Source organism: Lepidochelys olivacea, assembly GCF_965140295.1.
Source record: "Lepidochelys olivacea isolate rLepOli2 genome assembly, chromosome: 6".
Taxonomy (NCBI): domain Eukaryota; kingdom Metazoa; phylum Chordata; order Testudines; family Cheloniidae; genus Lepidochelys; species Lepidochelys olivacea.
The window spans coordinates 120,453,633-120,472,768 of NC_140416.1; the positions used below are offsets into that span (position 1 = coordinate 120,453,633).

General features: G+C 39.7%; 1 protein-coding gene across 3 annotated transcripts in view; it reads left to right on the forward strand.

Annotated features, from left to right (window-relative positions):
* WDHD1 (WD repeat and HMG-box DNA binding protein 1) overlaps positions 1–19,136 on the forward strand; it is a 51,828-nt gene that overhangs the window by 14,250 nt on the left and 18,442 nt on the right. For all 3 annotated transcript variants that reach the window (XM_084631038.1, XM_084631039.1, XM_084631037.1), the window contains exons 5-15: positions 861–972; positions 1,563–1,613; positions 2,561–2,656; positions 4,304–4,396; positions 5,362–5,468; positions 13,822–13,963; positions 14,148–14,349; positions 14,544–14,728; positions 15,686–15,870; positions 17,443–17,684; positions 18,523–18,660. In XM_084631038.1, the coding sequence (XP_084487164.1) occupies positions 861–972; positions 1,563–1,613; positions 2,561–2,656; positions 4,304–4,396; positions 5,362–5,468; positions 13,822–13,963; positions 14,148–14,349; positions 14,544–14,728; positions 15,686–15,870; positions 17,443–17,684; positions 18,523–18,660 (1,553 nt within the window). The remainder of the gene's footprint in view (positions 1–860; positions 973–1,562; positions 1,614–2,560; positions 2,657–4,303; positions 4,397–5,361; positions 5,469–13,821; positions 13,964–14,147; positions 14,350–14,543; positions 14,729–15,685; positions 15,871–17,442; positions 17,685–18,522; positions 18,661–19,136) is intronic.

Below are 19,136 nucleotides of genomic sequence, written 5' to 3' on the forward strand. Positions count from 1 at the left end.
AGGATTGAGGCCCAAGGTTAGATTTATGTAATGAATACGTAGATTGCAACTCTCTAGTGCTATTAAGATTTTTTGGGAAGTGCATTATAATCCTGATCTTAAGTGGTTCATATGTCAACCATAAAAATGTATTCCAAACTGAATTTGAGCCTCAGATGTCTCTAACTAGTATTCTATTTTTTCACACATCAGAAACCTCAATTCAAGTACTTTTAAATTTTACATTATTTTTTAAGTGTGTGGAGAGTGCTGGGTGAAGATGCTATTGTGGGGCCTAGTATGGCTTAAAAGTTGATAGTATTCTTAATTATGGACTAAATTGAGTCATAATATTGAAAAAATCCAAATATTTGAAAATTAGCTAATGCATTATTTACATGAAATATTTTAAAGTTCATAATGATTTTTAGCAAACAAGCTTAATATGCATATGTAGCAGCTATTTAACAAGATAAGTCAATCAGTTGTGGTACTGATAAAATATAAATCTCTACCTTTCAACAGCCAAAGTACAGATTTAGGTGATATTAATCTAAAATTACATAATAATATAGTTATTAATATGGGGTGGGTGGGTGTGATTATGACACATATATATGATTTCTTGCTAAAGCATTCCATTTCCTCTTTAATTTAGGGGGAAAGTTATTCTATTCTGCTATTGATGGCCTGCTCCTGTTGAAGTAAATGGCAAGACTTCCATTTTCACATAGATTCTACAGTGATAAGTGTGATTAAAAAAACACCCTATCCATCAATGATCAATAAGATAGAACTCACATTTACTTCAAGCAAAGCAGAATACTGCCTGTCAGTGTTAAAGTAATATGGTTAATTAAGTATATTGCTCTCATCCACAGTGATTTTATGGTCAAAGTTGTGGAGGTGACCGATAGCAGCCAACAGAAAACATTCCGAGGACATGATGCCCCTGTCCTAAGTCTGTCTTTTGATCCCCAAGATGCTTTTCTGGTAAAAAATTTTCCTGTCACTTTCTACCTTGTACTTTTTCCTCCAGCAGTTCATATTTTATGTTTCTTATGGGATCTTAAATCATAAAATGGTCCACAGGCACAGAGGACATGGTTTTTATTTCATTTGTCTACTGAGTACGGCCTATCAAAAGGGTCATGTGAATATCAAACTGTCTCCAATAACCTTAGCTTTATTTTCCTACACGTACATTCTCAATGTGAAATTTTTATATTGTCCTTACTGCTGAGGGGAGAAGTTGATCCACTAACATAATTTAAAACAAACTTTTGATTTAAAAAAAAAATTACATCTAATTTTAAGTATTTCATTGTGAAGAATTTGTAAATACAGAAGGGTTGGAATGAACAAGGGTTTCATATATTTTCAAACAAGATGATTTATATTTTATTTAATATCAAAAATATAAATCATATAAAATTTATTGTGAGTTTGTTTAAAGGCAGTTCATATAGTGTATGTCTATATTACTGGCTGTACACCTCTTAAACTTCTAATTGTAGCATGACTTTTGCTACTTTTACTGCGAATTGTTGATGACATTTTAAAAACTACTTTTTCTTATATAGACATCAGCAAGCTGTGATGGGTCTGTCAGAGTATGGAAAATCTCAGATCAGGTAAAATGCTAATCTTCTGGAGTTAGACTTTAGATTTTACTGTGTGTATTTTACAAAAGAATGATCTTAACTAAAATAATGCATTTTGTCTTTTGATGCGTCAGAATTGGTGTATTGGCAATAAATGGAAAAGATAAATATTTTAAAAATCCCAATACAGGTGAAATCTAATTTGCAGATTTAATGCTGACAATAGCTCATAATAATGTAGTTCTCCAGAGTTAGGGCCCAGTCCTGCAGAGTTGTGTCTAGAATTACTTTTGCTTAAATCCCGTTGACTCTACAATGGGACTCCAAATGGGAATAATTTATACATGGGCTGATGGCAGGATTGAGTAGTATCCTTGTGACTCGCTAGTTTTTAAGACAAATACGCACCTAAATGGTCAGACCTAGCATTAGAAGTTATGATCGTGGATGCCTTTTGTATAGCAATGTTGGCACTGTAACTTTTCGTAGACAACGTTTTGAGATTATAGCTGTGATTTGCATTTCAATGTATAAGCAGTAATATGGGGCACAACAATACAACCCTTTTTGTATCACTGTGGTCAGATCCTGCCTTGACACACACCCTGTCCAACCCTATTAAAATCACTGTGGTTTTACAAAGTATTAGTCGGGTAGAATAACCAATCTGATTTGTACCATATTTAATAAAAATGAAAGGTTTGTGCTTGGTCTGAGACTTATATTTTATAAGTGGCTATATTTTTATAGAAATATTTTCACTAAGTTATAAAACCTGGACATGGTTTTTTATAATAATAATAATAAGACAGACTTAATATCATATTTGGGTGAGATATATTACTTCACTTCCACAATTCTAGTATAATTACCTCTTTTCCCTACACTCCACTTTTAAGACTTTCTATTTTTTATAATACAGAGGATTTTTGCAGTTGCAATCTAGAGAACCTAGTCCCTAAATATTCTGTTTTCAGACATGCGTGACAAGCTGGCCACTGCTGCAGAAGTGTAACGATGTGACAAATGCTAAATCAATATGTAGGCTTGCCTGGCAGCCTAAAAGTGGGAAGGTAAGTGACACATTGTTTTGCTGTCTGTATTAGTCTTCTCTCTCTGCGAGTACTTAGCACATTGTTAACAACGGAATTTAAGCCAGGCCAATCAATATCCCAACACCAAAAAATAAGAAAAGTGTTTTTGATTAAATTATTTAAAAAAACAAACAAACCCTGGAAATGGATACTTGTTAAAGTACTGTATAGTCAGTGCCAAAGTGAGGCTGGTAATACTCCAGCTGTCAGCCTGATACAGTATTATATATTCAAGTTATGCTGAACAGGAAGGAACCCTGTTGGTGGGGAAATAACATCTTTGTACACTACTAGGTATCAAAGTGGTTTAGTCATTCTTTCATGTAAGTAAACTTTATACTGTGAATAATTTCTATTGTATAAATAAACAAGCCTTTTAAATAATAAGTTATTGTATTTTCAACAGAAGAATAAAATTGATTTTAGTGTGGGATGAAGAAGTGTTGATTGTCACATTACAAATAAAATGTATATACAATGTGAAACTTACCCAGCCATGCACACAGCCATAGTAAAGGAGCTTTGGACAGGGAGCTAAGTGAAAGTGGGAGACATGGCAAAACCCCTCTTCCAACTTATGATCTGAAAAAATGGTTGCAACTTCTACACGCCATGTGGGGTTCCCATCCACTGGATCTGCATAAATGCATTTCCATTGTCCCCTCACAAAGCTTGCCTGAATAATCCACTTCAGGCCATCTTGTTCTGGGGCTTTATGTGGAGTCTCTTTGCCCATGTCCACTATCACTGGTACCAGGAGGGTTAAGTTGTGCAGAAGACCATGTATCACTTTTTTGTGCTGCTTGAATGTCACTTACAGTCCATTAGATGTGCATGTTGCTTTACAGGTATGCACTTTGTATACAATTCTAAAACAGTAACAGTTTTGATTGGCAGAACAATCTATATTGCATTCATATCTTGAAATTTAAACAAATATATTATTTTTCTTATTTAGACATAATGTAAGAAGTACTTTGAACTGCAGTGGTCTATGGGGTGACTGGCAGTAACTTTGTTTTTTTCCTTATTTTTTTATACTCTTTGAATTAGGTGAAATTATCTTGTTTAGGTGTCAAATATTCAAAGATTTATATATAAAATATTATCTAACAATATAAGTATAAAATATTAATACATCCTATCAAAAGGTTTTATAGATATCAACTTTTGAAGGGGTCCATTGGGAAAAGTTTTATTTATAAGCAGTTGAAAACTATTTATAAATTTTGCTAGCAGTTCCAAAGGTCAGAATTTCTGTAATTTTCAGGGGCAGCTGTCAACCTCTTCACCACTTCTGCCAGAAATAAATGCAGATTAAAATACAAACTGCTGTGCTCAACTATGCTTACTTATGGTTTCTTGAAATTTCCAATACAATTCACAATGTTTTGTCTGTCTTTATTTTATCAATCAACAATGTTGGAATGCTAATTAAGATACTGTGTCAGATTGGCTGTTGTGACAGTTACAACTATAATGTCACTTCTGAATAAAGGAACTACACTGCTTGTTGGCTGCTGTAATTAGCCTTATTTGAAGGGGAAGGGACATGTGAAATAAAACTAAAGCTGTTTAACAAAATTTGATTTGTCCTAAATTAACAGATTTTTTTCCCCTGAATAGTTACTAGCAGTTCCAGTTGAGAAAGTTGTTAAACTGTACAGAAGAGAAACTTGGGATAATCAATTTGATCTTTCAGATAATTTCATTACTCAGGTAAGTGCCCTAAATCATAGGTTTGTAAACTTTGTCATCGGGTGAAACACATCCCCTTAGAAATTGTCTCATGGACATGTACCCTCCAGGTCAACTTCCCTCTCATTTGCAATCTTGTTATAGTCCTGTGGAATCTACAGCAGTAGTTTATATAGAATAGTAATATTAGGAAAGTATCTGAAGTGTTTTGAAGTATCCTTGGATGCAATGTGGTAGAAAATCAAGAGGAGAGACAGCACCATGTAACCAGCCAGATCTCTGTGGGTCTGAGTTTGGGAACATCTGTTCCAGATGTTTGTTTCAAATAGATTTAATACAAAGAGAACTGTTAGAAATATTTCTTTGCTTGCTTGCATAATAGAGATTTCATTATTCTACTCTATATTTTGATTAATTGAAATCTGCCTACATAGTAGGGAAATAGCAACTTTGAGATCTCCTGTCTTATAGCATGCCGTCTTTAGAGATCGCTGGGTAGGAGAATGCAAATTCACCTACATGGTAATTTAGATATATGTGTACCTACGCCTACAAGAGTCTTGGTATAGTACACGTGTAAATCACTGGGCGTATCGTCAGTGGAACAGTTCTTAATAGTCTTTCAAATATTAAAATATAAAACAGTCTTTTATGCGTACATAACTCCACCTAAAATGGTTGCTTTCTGCAGTTGCAAAATGCATTTTGCTCCTGTCCACGTGTTGCAGGACATTTGAAAAACTCAGACTTTGTTGCACTTCTTTATAGCATGCAGTGACTGAAAATAAGTACTCTGAATGAAAAGGAATAAAAAACATGCTGATTTTTAAAAAGTGGCTCTAAAAGAGGGTAGCAAAAAATCCTCCCACAGACAGCTGGATATAGTTTGCTAAAAGTTCTTGATCTTTTTCATAGATGTCTATTTTACTATACGGGACCAAGAACATTGTTAGCGCTCAACTAATAGTAATGTCTACTTTCCCTAGACTCTGAGTATTGTGACCTGGTCTCCCTGCGGACAGTATGTAGCAGCTGGAAGTGTCGATGGTTGCATAGCAGTTTGGAATGTGGACACTCAGGAGTGCATGGAGAGGTATTCATTGCTTTCCATAAAATATATAAATGTTTATCTATTGTTTTCACAAAGGGGAGTTTTTTCTTATCCCTTATTTTTAAACTTTGTCCATGTAAATAGATACATAGAATCATAGAATATCAGGGTTGGAAGGGACCTCAGGAGGTCATCTAGTCCAACCCCCTGCTCAAAGCAGGACCAATCCCCAATTAAATCATCCCAGCCAGGGCTTTGTCAAGCCTGACCTTAAAAACTTCTAAGGAAGGAGATTCTACCACCTCCCTAGGTAACGCATTCCAGTGTTTCACCACCCTCTTAGTGAAAAAGTTTTTCCTAATATCCAACCTAAACCTCCCCCACTGCAACTTGAGACCATTACTCTTTGTCCTGTCCTCTTCTACCACTGAGAATAGTCTAGAACCATCCTCTCTGGAACCACCTCTCAGGTAGTTGAAAGCAGTTATCAAATCCCCCCTCATTCTTCTCTTCTGCAGACGAAACAATCCCAGTTCCCTCAGCCTCTCCTCATAAGTCATGTGTTCCAGACCCCTAATCATTTTTGTTGCCCTTCGCTGGACTCTCTCCAATTTATCCACATCCTTCTTGTAGTGTGGGGCCCAAAACTGGACACAGTACTCCAGATGAGGCCTCACCAATGTCGAATGGAGGGGGATGATCACGTCCCTCGATCTGCTCGCTATGCCCCTACTTATACATCCCAAAATGCCATTGGCCTTCTTGGCAACGAGGGCACACTGCTGACTCATATCCAGCTTCTCGTCCACTGTCACCCCTAGGTCCTTTTCCGCAGAACTGCTGCCTAGCCATTTGGTCCCTAGTCTGTAGCTGTGCATTGGGTTCTTCCGTCCTAAGTGCAGGACCCTGCACTTATCCTTATTGAACCTCATCAGATTTCTTTTGGCCTAATCCTCCAATTTGTCTAGGTCCCTCTGTATCCTATCCCTGCCCTCCAGCGTATCTACCACTCCTCCCAGTTTAGTATCATCCGCAAATTTGCTGAGAGTGCAATCCACACCATCCTCCCGATCATTTATGAAGATATTGAACAAAACCGGCCCCAGGACCGACCCCTGGGGCACTCCACTTGACACCGGCTGCCAGCTAGACATGGAGCCATTGATCACTACCCGTTGAGCCCGACAATCTAGCCAACTTTCTACCCACCTTATAGTGCATTCATCCAGCCCATACTTCTTTAACTTGCTGACAAGAATACTGTGGGAGACCGTGTCAAAAGCTTTGCTAAAGTCAAGAAACAATACATCCACTGCTTTCCCTTCATCCACAGAACCAGTAATCTCATCATAGAAGGCGATTAGATTAGTCAGACATGACCTTCCCTTGGTGAATCCATGCTGACTGTTCCTGATCACTTTCCTCTCATGTAAGTGCTTCAGGATTGATTCTTTGAGGACCTGCTCCATGATTTTTCCAGGGACTGAGGTGAGGCTGACTGGCCTGTAGTTCCCAGGATCCTCCTTCTTCCCTTTTTTAAAGATTGGCACGACATTAGCCTTTTTCCAGTCATCCGGGACTTCACCCGTTCGCCACGAGTTTTCAAAGATAATGGCCAATGGCTCTGCAATCACAGCCGCCAATTCCTTTAGCACTCTCGGATGCAACTCGTCCGGCCCCATGGACTTGTGCACATCCAGCTTTTCTAAATAGTCCCTAACCACCTCTTTCTCCACAGAGGGCTGGCTATCTATTCCCCATGTTGTGATGCCCAGCGCAGCAGTCTGGGAGCTGACCTTGTTAGTGAAGACAGAGGCAAAAAAAGCATTGAGTACATTAGCTTTTTCCACATCCTCTGTCACTAGGTTGCCTCCCTCATTCATTAAGGGGCCCACACTTTCCTTGGCTTTCTTCTTGTTGCCAACATACCTGAAGAAACTTTTCTTGTTACTCTTGACATCTCTCGCTAGCTGCAGCTCCAGGTGCGATTTGACCCTCCTGATTTCATTCCTATATGCCTGAGCAATATTTTTGTACTCTTAATAATTTGCTTATAGAAAGCTCTGAAAAAGATATATATTTAGATTTATAAAAAAAACCACTTTCTCTTGCTCCCTGAGCTGGGAGCAGTAGAGAGGCAGCCCACTCATGGTTAGATTAGTGACTCCCTTTATATGGCCCCACAGTGGGTGGGACGAGGGAGCATGGAGTCTCCTCACTGTTGTACAGCCTGTGAAAGGGATGGTCAGAACTGCAGGCCTGGCACTCAAGGGAGCTCAGGGGCTGCTTGAGGTGCTTTACCTCCTCCCCTCACCAGGAGCAACTTCCCAGACAGAGGGTGGGAAGTAGGCAAAGCCATGGCATCATCATCATCTTCACATATGTACACATAGTGTGCACCATACTTTCGTCTCAGGGCAACCAGGGAGCTCTGGGAGGTATTCTCTAGCTCACTTTGAGTCAGAATGCCTCCTGGTGATTCTTGTGGGGCAGGGACCTGAGTGTGGGTTTATGACTAAATACCACTATCTAGCCCGCAGTGGATAAGGTGATGAATTTTATTACTCACCTTCATCCTTTGGTTAATTTATAAAGAGTAGTGTTGTGACAGGCTGTGAGGGGAATATGGCTTTGAGCCTTCTGAAAGGGCAAGAACAGTGGCTCTTGTGATGCATTTCTTCAAGAATGGGATACTTAAATCAGGAGGAGGGGAAATAAAGATTCATCAGGGAGCCAACCACTCTTTCGCCTTTGCCCCAAAGGAGAAAAGGCAGAACCTGATTGTGCTACTGTCTTGTTAGTAAAGTATCTCTGTTCCATAAGTCTGATGAAGTGAGGAGGAGGGAGGGTTTTTGCATGTGAATAAGTCAGATAAGAAACATGATTTATTACTTTTAAAATACATGTTAGGAGCCCAGGAAGATTATATGCCGATGATTCGTAGGAGGACACTTATGTGAGAACAAAGGGAGAGAGGAGACTTAATCCATTTGACATTAGAGGCAAAGGGCTAATTAGTCAAATGTCAGGTTTCAGAGTAACAGCCGTGTTAGTCTGTATTCGCAAAAAGAAAAGGAGTACTTGTGGCACCTTAGAGACTAACCAATTTATTTGAGCATGAGCTTTCGTGAGCTACAGCTCACTTCATCGGATGGGCAAATGTGATTCACGAGAGCAGTCATGTGTGCTGTTGTAACTGGACAATTCAGCAGGACGTGTCTGCTGGGGAATTACTTTTCTTTTTCCACCTATAGTGGGAAATTATCATTTCATGAATATAATTCTGATTTATTAATTATTTTAAAAGTCAAATTGATTTTTTTCATATGAAAGGAAGAACTTCTAGGTGTTATTTTACAAATTTCTGCTAACTTCACTTCAGTTCATAGACTTTGAGGCCAGACGGTACCATCTTGGTCATCTAGACCAGTGATACTCAGGAGGGGGCCCGCAGGCCTGAAAAAGCTTCCTGTATAACCCGCCAGCTCACCTTAAAAAAATGTTCCGCTGCCTATCATTTGCCTATGATTTCCTTAGTAAGTAATTTACTTGCAGTGTTTAATTTGTCATGAAAGAGGTGCCGGGGACTCAGCCCCAGCAAGTCCTGGCACAAATTAAACACAAATTAAGCAACTGGAGAGGGGCAGCTCCTGGGTGGTGCCCAGCTCTGAAGGCAGCGCTGCAACCAGCAGCAGCACAGAGGTAAGGGTGGTATGGTAGTGCCACTCCTCTGCGCTGCTGCTGACGACGACGGCGCCTTAAGAGTTGGGCAGCCGGAGAGCGGCAGCTGCTGGCTGGGAGTCCAGAGGTGCGAAGGCTGAACCCCCGCACAAATTAAGCACTGCTGACTGGATCTTAAGTTCTCGTGATAGCGTTGGCTATGACTGAGCTAGGTTGCTGCCCATTTTTTCATTAGGAATGGAAATGGAGCCAAAAATGAATGCAAGTGGGAGTAAACATCGCAAAGTCGACAGCAAAAACCAAGCTTTTAACCCAAACTGGACAGCAGATTTTCCTTTTATTACGCCACCTCATTTAAACGCAAAACCTTTGCACTTAATATGCCAAACCACTGTATCCATCTACAAGGTCATCAATGTGAGGCGACACTTCGAATCAAAGCACAGTAACTTCAACACGGCCTAGCCTCCTGGCAGTGTTGCAAGACGTGACAAAATTGAAAATCTGAAGTCTTCGTATCACACTTCAAATGTCATTCTCACAACGTCAGCGACTACAAGAAAAAGCAACAGCTGCTTCTCTTCGGATAATGTTGGTACTAGCTAAAAAGAAAAAGCCTTTCTTGGGTGCCGAGCTTGTGAAGGAGTGCCCTTGGAAATGCTGGAGGAGCTTTTTGCCGGAGATAAAAACAAAGATGACAATGTGAACCATGTGAAGCAAATTCCCATGTCTGATTCCATGGCAATGCAAAGATTGGAGGTAATTTACGAGGGTTGTTTGTCAGCACTTCTTTCTGATTTAAAAAATGCCAAATACACATCTCTTGCAGTGGACAAATCAAGCGATTTGAGTGACACTGTTCAGCTATTGCTGTTTGTTAGATTTTATGATGGTGACATTTTCAAGGAAGAATTTTTGTGCTTAAAACCATTAAAATCCTACTCCACAGGAGAGATCATTTTTGAAAAGGTAAAAGGCTTTTTTGAAAAAAATGGTTTAGATCTGCAGAAAGTAAATTTGCTTGTTACAGATTGAGGTCCCTCCACGACTGGGAAAGAGAAGGGCTTTGCTTCCTGTTTGGCAGCGACACACCCTTCATTAAATATGCTTCACTGCATGATTCACCAGACTGTCCTATGCGGTAAATTGTCTGGGGACTTGAAAAAAACAGTGGGTATTGTGATGACGTTAGTGAACTACATATACACTCAACTTCTAGCTTGCAACATCGTCTTTTTAAACCTTTTTTACAAGACGTTTCAGCTGCATACAGTGACCTGTTGCAGAACAACGACATTGACTGGTTAAGTAGGAGGTGCATGCTAAAGAAGTTTTGTGCAATTCAAAAAGAAATAATCGAATTTCTTTCAAACCACAAGACCAAGGCTTGTGAGTTCCTGGAATTTATAAATGATGTCTCCTCTATGTCACAGGTAACTTTTCTGTGCGATATTATTGGTCACTTGAATTCCCTCAGCTTGCAACTCCAAGGCCATGCAAGCAGTGTTGGGGATCTGTTTGAAAAAGTGTGTGAATCGTGAAGTCTTTCAGACAGACTTTACAGGAAAGATGCTGCATTTTCCCACATTGTATGTTGTTGTTACAGATGAAACTTCAATGAAAACGATCCAAGAATTTCTAAACAATCTGACTGAAAATTTTAAAATGTGATTTGAAAATTTTAAAATTCCAAAGGATTTGCTCTTATTTATTTTTTATCTGTTTGTTGTTTCTGCTGATGGACCTTGCCCTTCTAAAGAAAAGAACATTCTTGATTTAATTGATGAAGGTGCCCTTCAATTAGAAATTGTAAGGCTCCAGAGCTCAGATGTCTTGAAGGCAAAATTCAGAAAAGTGGGACTTTGTGATTTCTGGACTTAATATGCTGAGCAGTTTCAGAATAGCCAGAATCTATTCATCTATCTTTTAACAATGTTCGGATCAACGTACCTCTGCGAATCTGGGTTTTCTACCATGAACATTATAAAAAAACAACGCTGCAATTGCCTGACAGATGAGAGCATCTTCAACAGTGCATGTGCCTTGCCCTGACCTCCTACAAAACACGCTTCATAAAGCTTGCCAGAGATCGTCAATATCACTTCTCCCATTAGAGGTTGCCAGAAACACAGGTAATAATCAAAAAGAATGAGGAGTACTTGTGGCACCTTAGAGACTAACAAATTTATTTGAGCATAAGCTTTTGTGGGCTAAAACCCACTTCATTGGCTGCGTGCAGTTTAATGGTGTCCAGTTTGCAAATTAATTCTGATTCAGCAGTTTCTTGTTGGAGGCTGTTTTTGAAGTTTTTTTGTTGTAGTATTGCAAGTTTTAGGTCTGTAGTCGGGTGACCAGGGAGACTGAAGTGTTCTCCGACTGGTTTTTGAATGTTATAATTTGTGACGTCTGATTTCTGTCCATTTATTCTTTTACATAGAGACTGTCCGGTTTGGCCAATGTACATGGCAGAGGGGCATTGCTGGCACATGATGGCATATATCACATTGGTAGATGTGCAGGTGAACAAGCCTCTGAGAGTGTGGCTGATGTGATTAGGTCCTATGATGGTGTCCCCTGAATAGATATGTGGGCAGAGTTGGCAGTGGGCTTTGTTGAAGGATAGGTTTCTGGGTTAGTGGTTTTGTTGTGTGGTGTATGGTTGCTGGTGAGTATTTGCTTCAGATTGGGGGGCTGTCTGTAAGCAAGGACTGGCCTGTTTCCCAAGATCTGTGAGAGTGAGGGATCGTCCTTCAGGATAGGTTGTAGATCCTCGATGATGCGCTGGAGAGGTTTTAGTTGGGGGCTGAAGGTGATGGCTAGTGGCATTCTGTTATTTTCTTTGTTGGGCCTGTCCTGTAGTAGGTGACTTCTGGGTACTCTTCTGGCTCTGTCAATCTGTTTCTTCACTTCAGCAGGTGGGTACTGTAGTTGTAAGAACGCTTGATAGAGATCTTGTAGGCTTTTGTCTCTGTCTGAGGGGTTGGAGCACATGCTGTTGTATCTTAGAGCTTGGCTGTAGACAATGGATCTTGTGGCATGGTCTGGATGAAAGCTGGAGGCATGTAGCTAAGTATAGCGGTCAGTAGGTTTCTGGTAGAGGGTGGTGTTTATGTGACTATCGCTTATTAGCACTGTAGTGTCCAGGAAGTGGATCTCTTGTGTGGGCTGGTCCAGGCTGAGGTTGATGGTGGGATGGAAATTGTTGAAATCATGGTGGAATTCCTCAAGGGCTTCTTTTCCATGGGTCCAGATGATGAAGATATTATCAATGTAGTGCAAGTAGAGTAGGGGCATTAGGGGACGAGAGCTGAGGAAGCGTTGTTCTTGCGCTACATTATCACTACGAAAGTTTTTTTTTCTCCTGCTGATAATAGCTCACCTTAACTGATCACTCTCATTATAGTGGGTATGACAACACCCATTTTTTCATGTTCTCTGTGTGTGTGTGTGTGTGTCTTCCTACTGTATTTTCCACTGCATACATCCGATGAAGTGGGTTTTTAGCCCACGAAAGTTTATGCTCAAATAAATTTGTTAGTCTCTAAGGTGCCACAAGTACTCCTCATTCTTTTTGCTGATACAGACTAACATGGCTACAACTATGAAACAGGTAATAATGTTGATTTATAAACTTTGTTAAAAGAAACGCTAATAGTTATGTTGCAGTCAAGGTCTTTATTTATTGGCAGCTGAAGTTTTGTTTTGTGTTTTATTTTGTCAGCCTTCTGCACTAATGGCCCGCCTCTCGTCATAAAATACTCAAATCGGCCCATGGGTAGATCTAATTGAGTATCACTGATCTAGACTGACTTCCTGCGCATCGTAGGCCACAGGCCCTCTCCCCCGCCCACTCCTGCAATAGGCTCATAACCTCTGGCTGAGTTACTGAAGTCCTCAAATCTTGATTTTAAAGACTTCAAGTTACAGATCCACCATTTACTCTAGTTCAAACCAGCAAGTGACCCATGCTGCAGAGGAAGGTGAACCCCCTTGTGGATCTCTACCAATCTGACCTGGGGGAATAGTTCCTTCCCAATCCCAAATATGGGGATCAGTTAGACCCTGAGCATGTGAGCGAGTCTCACCAGCCAGACACATGGGAAAAAGTTCCCTCTCCCCAGAACTCTCCCCATCTAGAGTCTCATCTGTGGCCCTTGGAGATATTTGCTAATAGCAGTCGTGGATGTGCTGTATGCCATTGGAGGCAACCTCATCATACCATCTCCTCCATAAATTTCTCAAGCTCAGTCTTGAAACAAGTTAGGTTTTTTTACCCACACTACTCCCCTTAAAAGGCTGTTCAAGAACGTCACTCCTCTGATGGTTAGAAATCTTTGTCTAATTTCAAGCCTAAACTTGTTGATGGCCAGTTTATTTCCAGATGTTCTTGTGCCAACATTGGCACTTTACTTAAGTAACTCTTTCCCCTCCCTGTTGTTTATCCCTCTAATGTATTTATAGAGCACAATCATATCTTCCCTCAGCCTTTGTTTTTTTTTAGCTAAACAAGCCAAGCTCCTTAAGTCTCCTGACATAAGGCAGTTTCTCCATTTCTCTGATCATCATAGTAGCCCTTCTCTGCACCTTGTAATTTTGTTGTTGCTACATTTATCTGTATGTTGTTTTATAGTACAAGGAGCACTAGAACTTTGCAGAATACACTTATGAAGGTTCCTACCTTAAGAAGCTTAAAAACTTTTTTTTTTGTTTTTAGGATGAAACATGAGAAAAGTTACACAATTTGTGGGCTGGCATGGCACCCCAAAGGTGGGCAAATAGCATATACAGACACTGAAGGAAATCTGGGACTGCTTGAGAATGTTTGTAATAGAGATGGAAAGAAATCAAGTGGGAAGGTAATAAAAATATTACTTAACCCTTATCTGTAAATGTTAAGCAATCATGCTTATTTTGACTGAGTACATAAAAACTCAGAGCTCTAGCAGCCTCAGCCCCTGTATGGTTTGATTTATTAGCTAATCCAATTTGTGAATGCAAGGTTCAGAAAAATGCTCTTTGAGGATTGTTTTTTCACTTTAGGTCTCCAGTGCAGTGACAAAGGACTACAACAATCTTTTTGATGAAGATGATGACTTTTTAAACACAGACCTGATTGAGCCACAGTCATCTCCAAAGGTCCTATCTAATGGGGAAGAAGATGATGATGATGACGACCTCATGCTAGCTTCAGGCCATCCTAGACAACGAGGGGCAATAATAGAGGACGATGAGAACTCACTAGGTACAGAATGAACTGGATTCTACAGCTCTTAATGTTTTTTCGGGCTCTGATAGCATTTTATTGAGTCTTACCTACATCCTCTGTTCAAATATGGCCTCTGTTTTATCACACTGCACAGTTTTTAGTGTTTTCTTTAATTGTTTTCTATCTCATCTGCCATGGTAATCCTCTGATATTAAAGTTTTACCTTCTAGATACTGCACTGATGAAAGTTAATTCCGATCTTGAAAAAGATGATGACAATGACCAAGATAGTAGCATTCCAGTTCTGCCAGTATCAACCACCCAAAGACCTTTCTATGATGGACCAATGCCAACTCCCCAGCAAAAGCCATTCCAGTCTGGTTCTACCCCTTCACACCTCACGCACCGCTTCATGGTAAATCTAATTTTATCTATGGCTGTGTTGATTGATATAATAACTTTTTCAGTAATTACTGACACTACTTCTTGTTTGACTTGCCTAAGACTAAAATCAATTCTTTTACTGTTATCTTGAAAAACTGTAAAATTTGACATAACTCTAAAGCTAAATAATAAAAGTAGCCTTCTGTTAATACCCAGAGCTCTTAATGGTATACTTTGCACTTAGCACCTTTTACCTGTAAATCTCAAAGTACTTCTAAAAAGATGGGTAAGTGTTATATATATTTATATATCTATACCTATATATCTATATATCGCCATTTTACACATGGAGAAAGTGGGCTGTAGAGAGGTTAAGTAACTTGCCTAAATCACACATGAGTGAGAAGTTCCTATTTTTACTTATTTTCATGTAGACACAATATTTTGTTTTAAGGGAAAATTAGAATATGACATTTTGTACCTGTGCTATTACATTCTAGATAAAATACTCTTTTAAATCGTTTATCTTCAACTATGACTGAGATCAAGATTTTGTCACTGTTATTTTTAGTAAAAGTCACGGACAGGTTGCGGGCAATAAACAAAAATTCATGGAAGCCTGCGACCTTTCCATGACTTTTACTAAAAATAACTGGGGTGGGAGGAGGGGCTGACTGCTGGGGGGACTGACAGCCTGAGTCCCACTGTGGGAGGAAGGTGGGGACTGACAGCTCCTGCTGCTGGGTGGGGTGGGGGAGACAGTACCAACTCCAGCCCTGGCTGCTGACAGCTCCAGCTGTGGCCGCTGGGAGGCAGGGGGAGGGGAAACAGCTCCGGCCATGAGAGGGAACAGTGGGGACAGCTCCGGCCCCAGCAGCTGACGGCCCCAGCAGCTGACAGCCACAGCCACTTTTAAACTGTTCGTAGGTGTGACTAATTTAACTGGCTTCTTTGGAATTGCTAATATTCTTCACCTTTTGTCTTATAGGTGTGGAACTCTACTGGTATTATTCGTTGTTATAATGATGAGCAAGACAACGCTATAGATGTGGAATTTCACGATACCTCTATACATCATGCAACACACTTGCCAAATTCTCTGAATCACACAATGGCTGATCTCTCCAGTGAAGCTATCCTGTTGGCATGTGAGAGCACAGAGGAACTTGCAAGGTAATCTATAGTGCATCTGCATGGAACCTGTATTGTGGAATTAAATTCAGCATGTTCAAAGAGCTCTTTGAAGTTATCACTTTTTGGTTCTTGATCTTAATTTAAAAAAAAAAATGGTGGTAGATTTTCACATCCTTCCGCTACGTAGATTTAAGAAGTATCCTAATACTTTATGTAGTGCAGGTAGTTTTCTTTGTTTCTTGTTGTTTGAAGTTCTTCTGTCTTTCCAAGTGTATATTGGAAGATTTTAATGCATTGATGTCTCAAACGAAACTCTACATATTAATGACAGAATTTCAGTCCCCTCAAGTCAATAATGCATGATAAGGCATTGTTGGGAAGATTGTTACTTCCCTCTGCAGTAGTAGGAGTGATAATAGAAAGCTATTGTGTCTGAGCATTGGTGCGTAGATGCATTTTAGCTGCAGGGCACACACTGACAGAATGGCTTAAGTGTGTGCACTGTATAGTGCTTCTTAGAACCTGCTGATGAAACGGGCCGTACATACTTTCCAACAGCAGCTGGGGAATGTTCAGGGGCGAGAAAGATCTTCACCCATTTCCTCACCCAGTTCATCCATGTACAACTAGCCAAAATGTAGATCTTCATTTATAAAATGTGATCAGCATCTACTAGTTATAGGAGCTCTAAAAAACCTGTACGTTTTTCAAAGCTTTTTCAAAAGTGTGTCAAATACTTGGGAGTCTGCCTTTTTTGCCTTCTGGTGTTTGAATGTAACAGGACTCTAAAGCGGCTGTATTTTTGCCTTCTGGTGTTTGAATGTAACAGGACTCTAAAGCGGCTGTATTTTTTATTTGCCATATGAAAGATGTTGCACTTGGAATTCCACCTTTAAATGACAAACAGGAATATAATGGGCAGTAATGACCAATGGACACAGGGATCAAGCCCTAAGCATGTAGCCCTATCCCTGGGTAGATCTTACTTACCTCTGACCGATATCTGTGGGAGTTTGTCTTTTTTATTTCTTTTTATGTCCTTGCAGCACTGTATAGAACTATTCATGCAAATAATCTCATCAAATTGAAATTTTAAAAGCAATTTGCTTATGTCTGTCTCTTAAAGTTTAAATTTTAAAAATTAAAAGTTTTAATTAAAAAACCCCCTGAATTTGTCAGGAAAATGTGACAAGATTTGTAGGGCCTCATTTTCAGGTGTGCTTAGCGCCCTCAAATCACATTAATTTTAATTGGAGTTGGAGTTGCTCAGCACATCTGAAGATCCCACCCATAGACTCCAATCAGATTCAACATCATACTTTTGAAGAATCTGGCTTTCTGAAGCTGCAAGTTGAATTGGATGATCAGTCACTGAGCAATAGTGTTACAAATGGTAATCTGCACGTATCATGCCATTTCACGTGTCTGATAGTTGCAGATTGTAGGTAATCCCTCAAGTCTCAGAAAATAATAAAACTTTACAGAGCACAGGTAAGTCGATGGTGTATTTTAAGTCATGCCATCTATTTCAGACTTAAATGTTTAAATGTTTTCCTTTTGTTCCTCTCATTTTTTAGCATTTTTTTTATTCTCATTTTTCATTTTTTTTAGCAAGCTTCATTGCGTTCATTTTAGCTCCTGGGATTCCAACAAGGAATGGACAGTAGATATGCCAAAGGATGAAGATATTGAAGCTATTTGTCTGGGTCAGGGCTGGGCTGCTTGTGCCACTAGTGCAATGCTAACTCGTGTGTTTACAATTGGTGGAGTTCAGAAAGAGATCTTCAGTCTCCCTGGTCCGGTGGTGTCAATGGCGGGACATGGAGAGCAGCTTGTGGTTATTTATCACAGAGGTACTCTTCTTCCTCTCATGCTTTTTTTTTTTGGTTTGTTTGAAATCCCTACCATCTCTTGTCAGTGGTTTCAGGTATTGGTTAACGTGCATGGTCACCAATTCTTCTTTTCTTTTCCTCGCTCTGTGCTTCCTCTCTCCCTCTCCACCAGTAACTCCTTTTATTGCAGCAAACCCACAAATGTCATTAAACAATAAAGCCTACATATTCAAACTTGAGTGCCTTAAATTAGGCACCTAAAAATAAGTAGCCTAATTTTGAGAGGTGCTAAGGATGCACAGCTCCCAGTGACTTCAGTAGGAGTTGTAGGTGCTCAACACTTATGAAAATCAGCAAAAAAAAATTTTGCTTGAAATTTTAGGCACTCAAGTTTGCAGATGTTGGCCTCATTGCATATTTATACACATCTATCGCTTAAAATAGCTTGAATTCTGAAGAAGAATATGCAATAGACATTTAATTGCTAGGCAGGAACAAATGAATGCTTTGATAATTGGCTGAGTTTGTGGGGAGAGGATTGTAACTGTAAGATAGCCATGATCCAACTTGGATTTCAGATACACAGGAGGAAGTTTGTAGAAACTTGTAGTTTGTAAAAACAAGTATTACGCATGTGTTTGTAAGAGCTGTAGCTGAGCTTATAAGATACACACAACATGTACCCACATATCTGAGATCAGAATTGGGCTCTCAGTTATTTGACCTACCAGTTCAGGCATAGACCTGAAATAGAATTACTCAGAGGAAGATGCATTTTACCTTCAGATTCTGTCTAATCAAGTATAAAATTATATTGTTATGCAACACAGTCATTGGGCTGACCTTCTTTTCTTACTAGGTACTGGCTTTGATGGGGACCAGTGCCTTGGAGTACAGCTGATAGAGATAGGAAAAAAGAAGAGACAGGTTTTACATGGAGACCCACTTCCTCTTACAAGGAAATCCTACCTGACGTGGGTAGGATTTTCAGCAGAAGGTAAGATGATGCAGCTATGTGATGAGAATTCCAGTGAGCAACCTTGGCTTTTTTAGGTGGAGAATTTTGCAGAATCGTTCACCTAATTTTTAAAAAATAAGATGTTCCTGTAACTCAAATTTGTTTTTAAAGTCTCTTGACCACTGATCCATCCATCTTCCTCTGATATAAATGTGGTAATTGGAAATTTTAGTGTATTTACAGTATTAAAAAAATACTTTAAAATGTTACCAAAAAACCTTGAGCCAATTGGCTTCCCTCCTGCCTCCCCCCAAAAAAGCTACATCTCTGCCTTTCTACTGAAATAGAAAAAACTTGAGATCTGTCCCAAATATCTGCTTAGGGAAAAGCCTGTGAGGAAAAATAGATAACCCCTGTAGCCTTCTAAGAAGGTCAACAAAGTCTCCTCTGTCAGATCAATGTGTGGAGTGAGTTCTAGAACTGAGGGTCCGTAGCTGGGAACCCTATGCCACCAA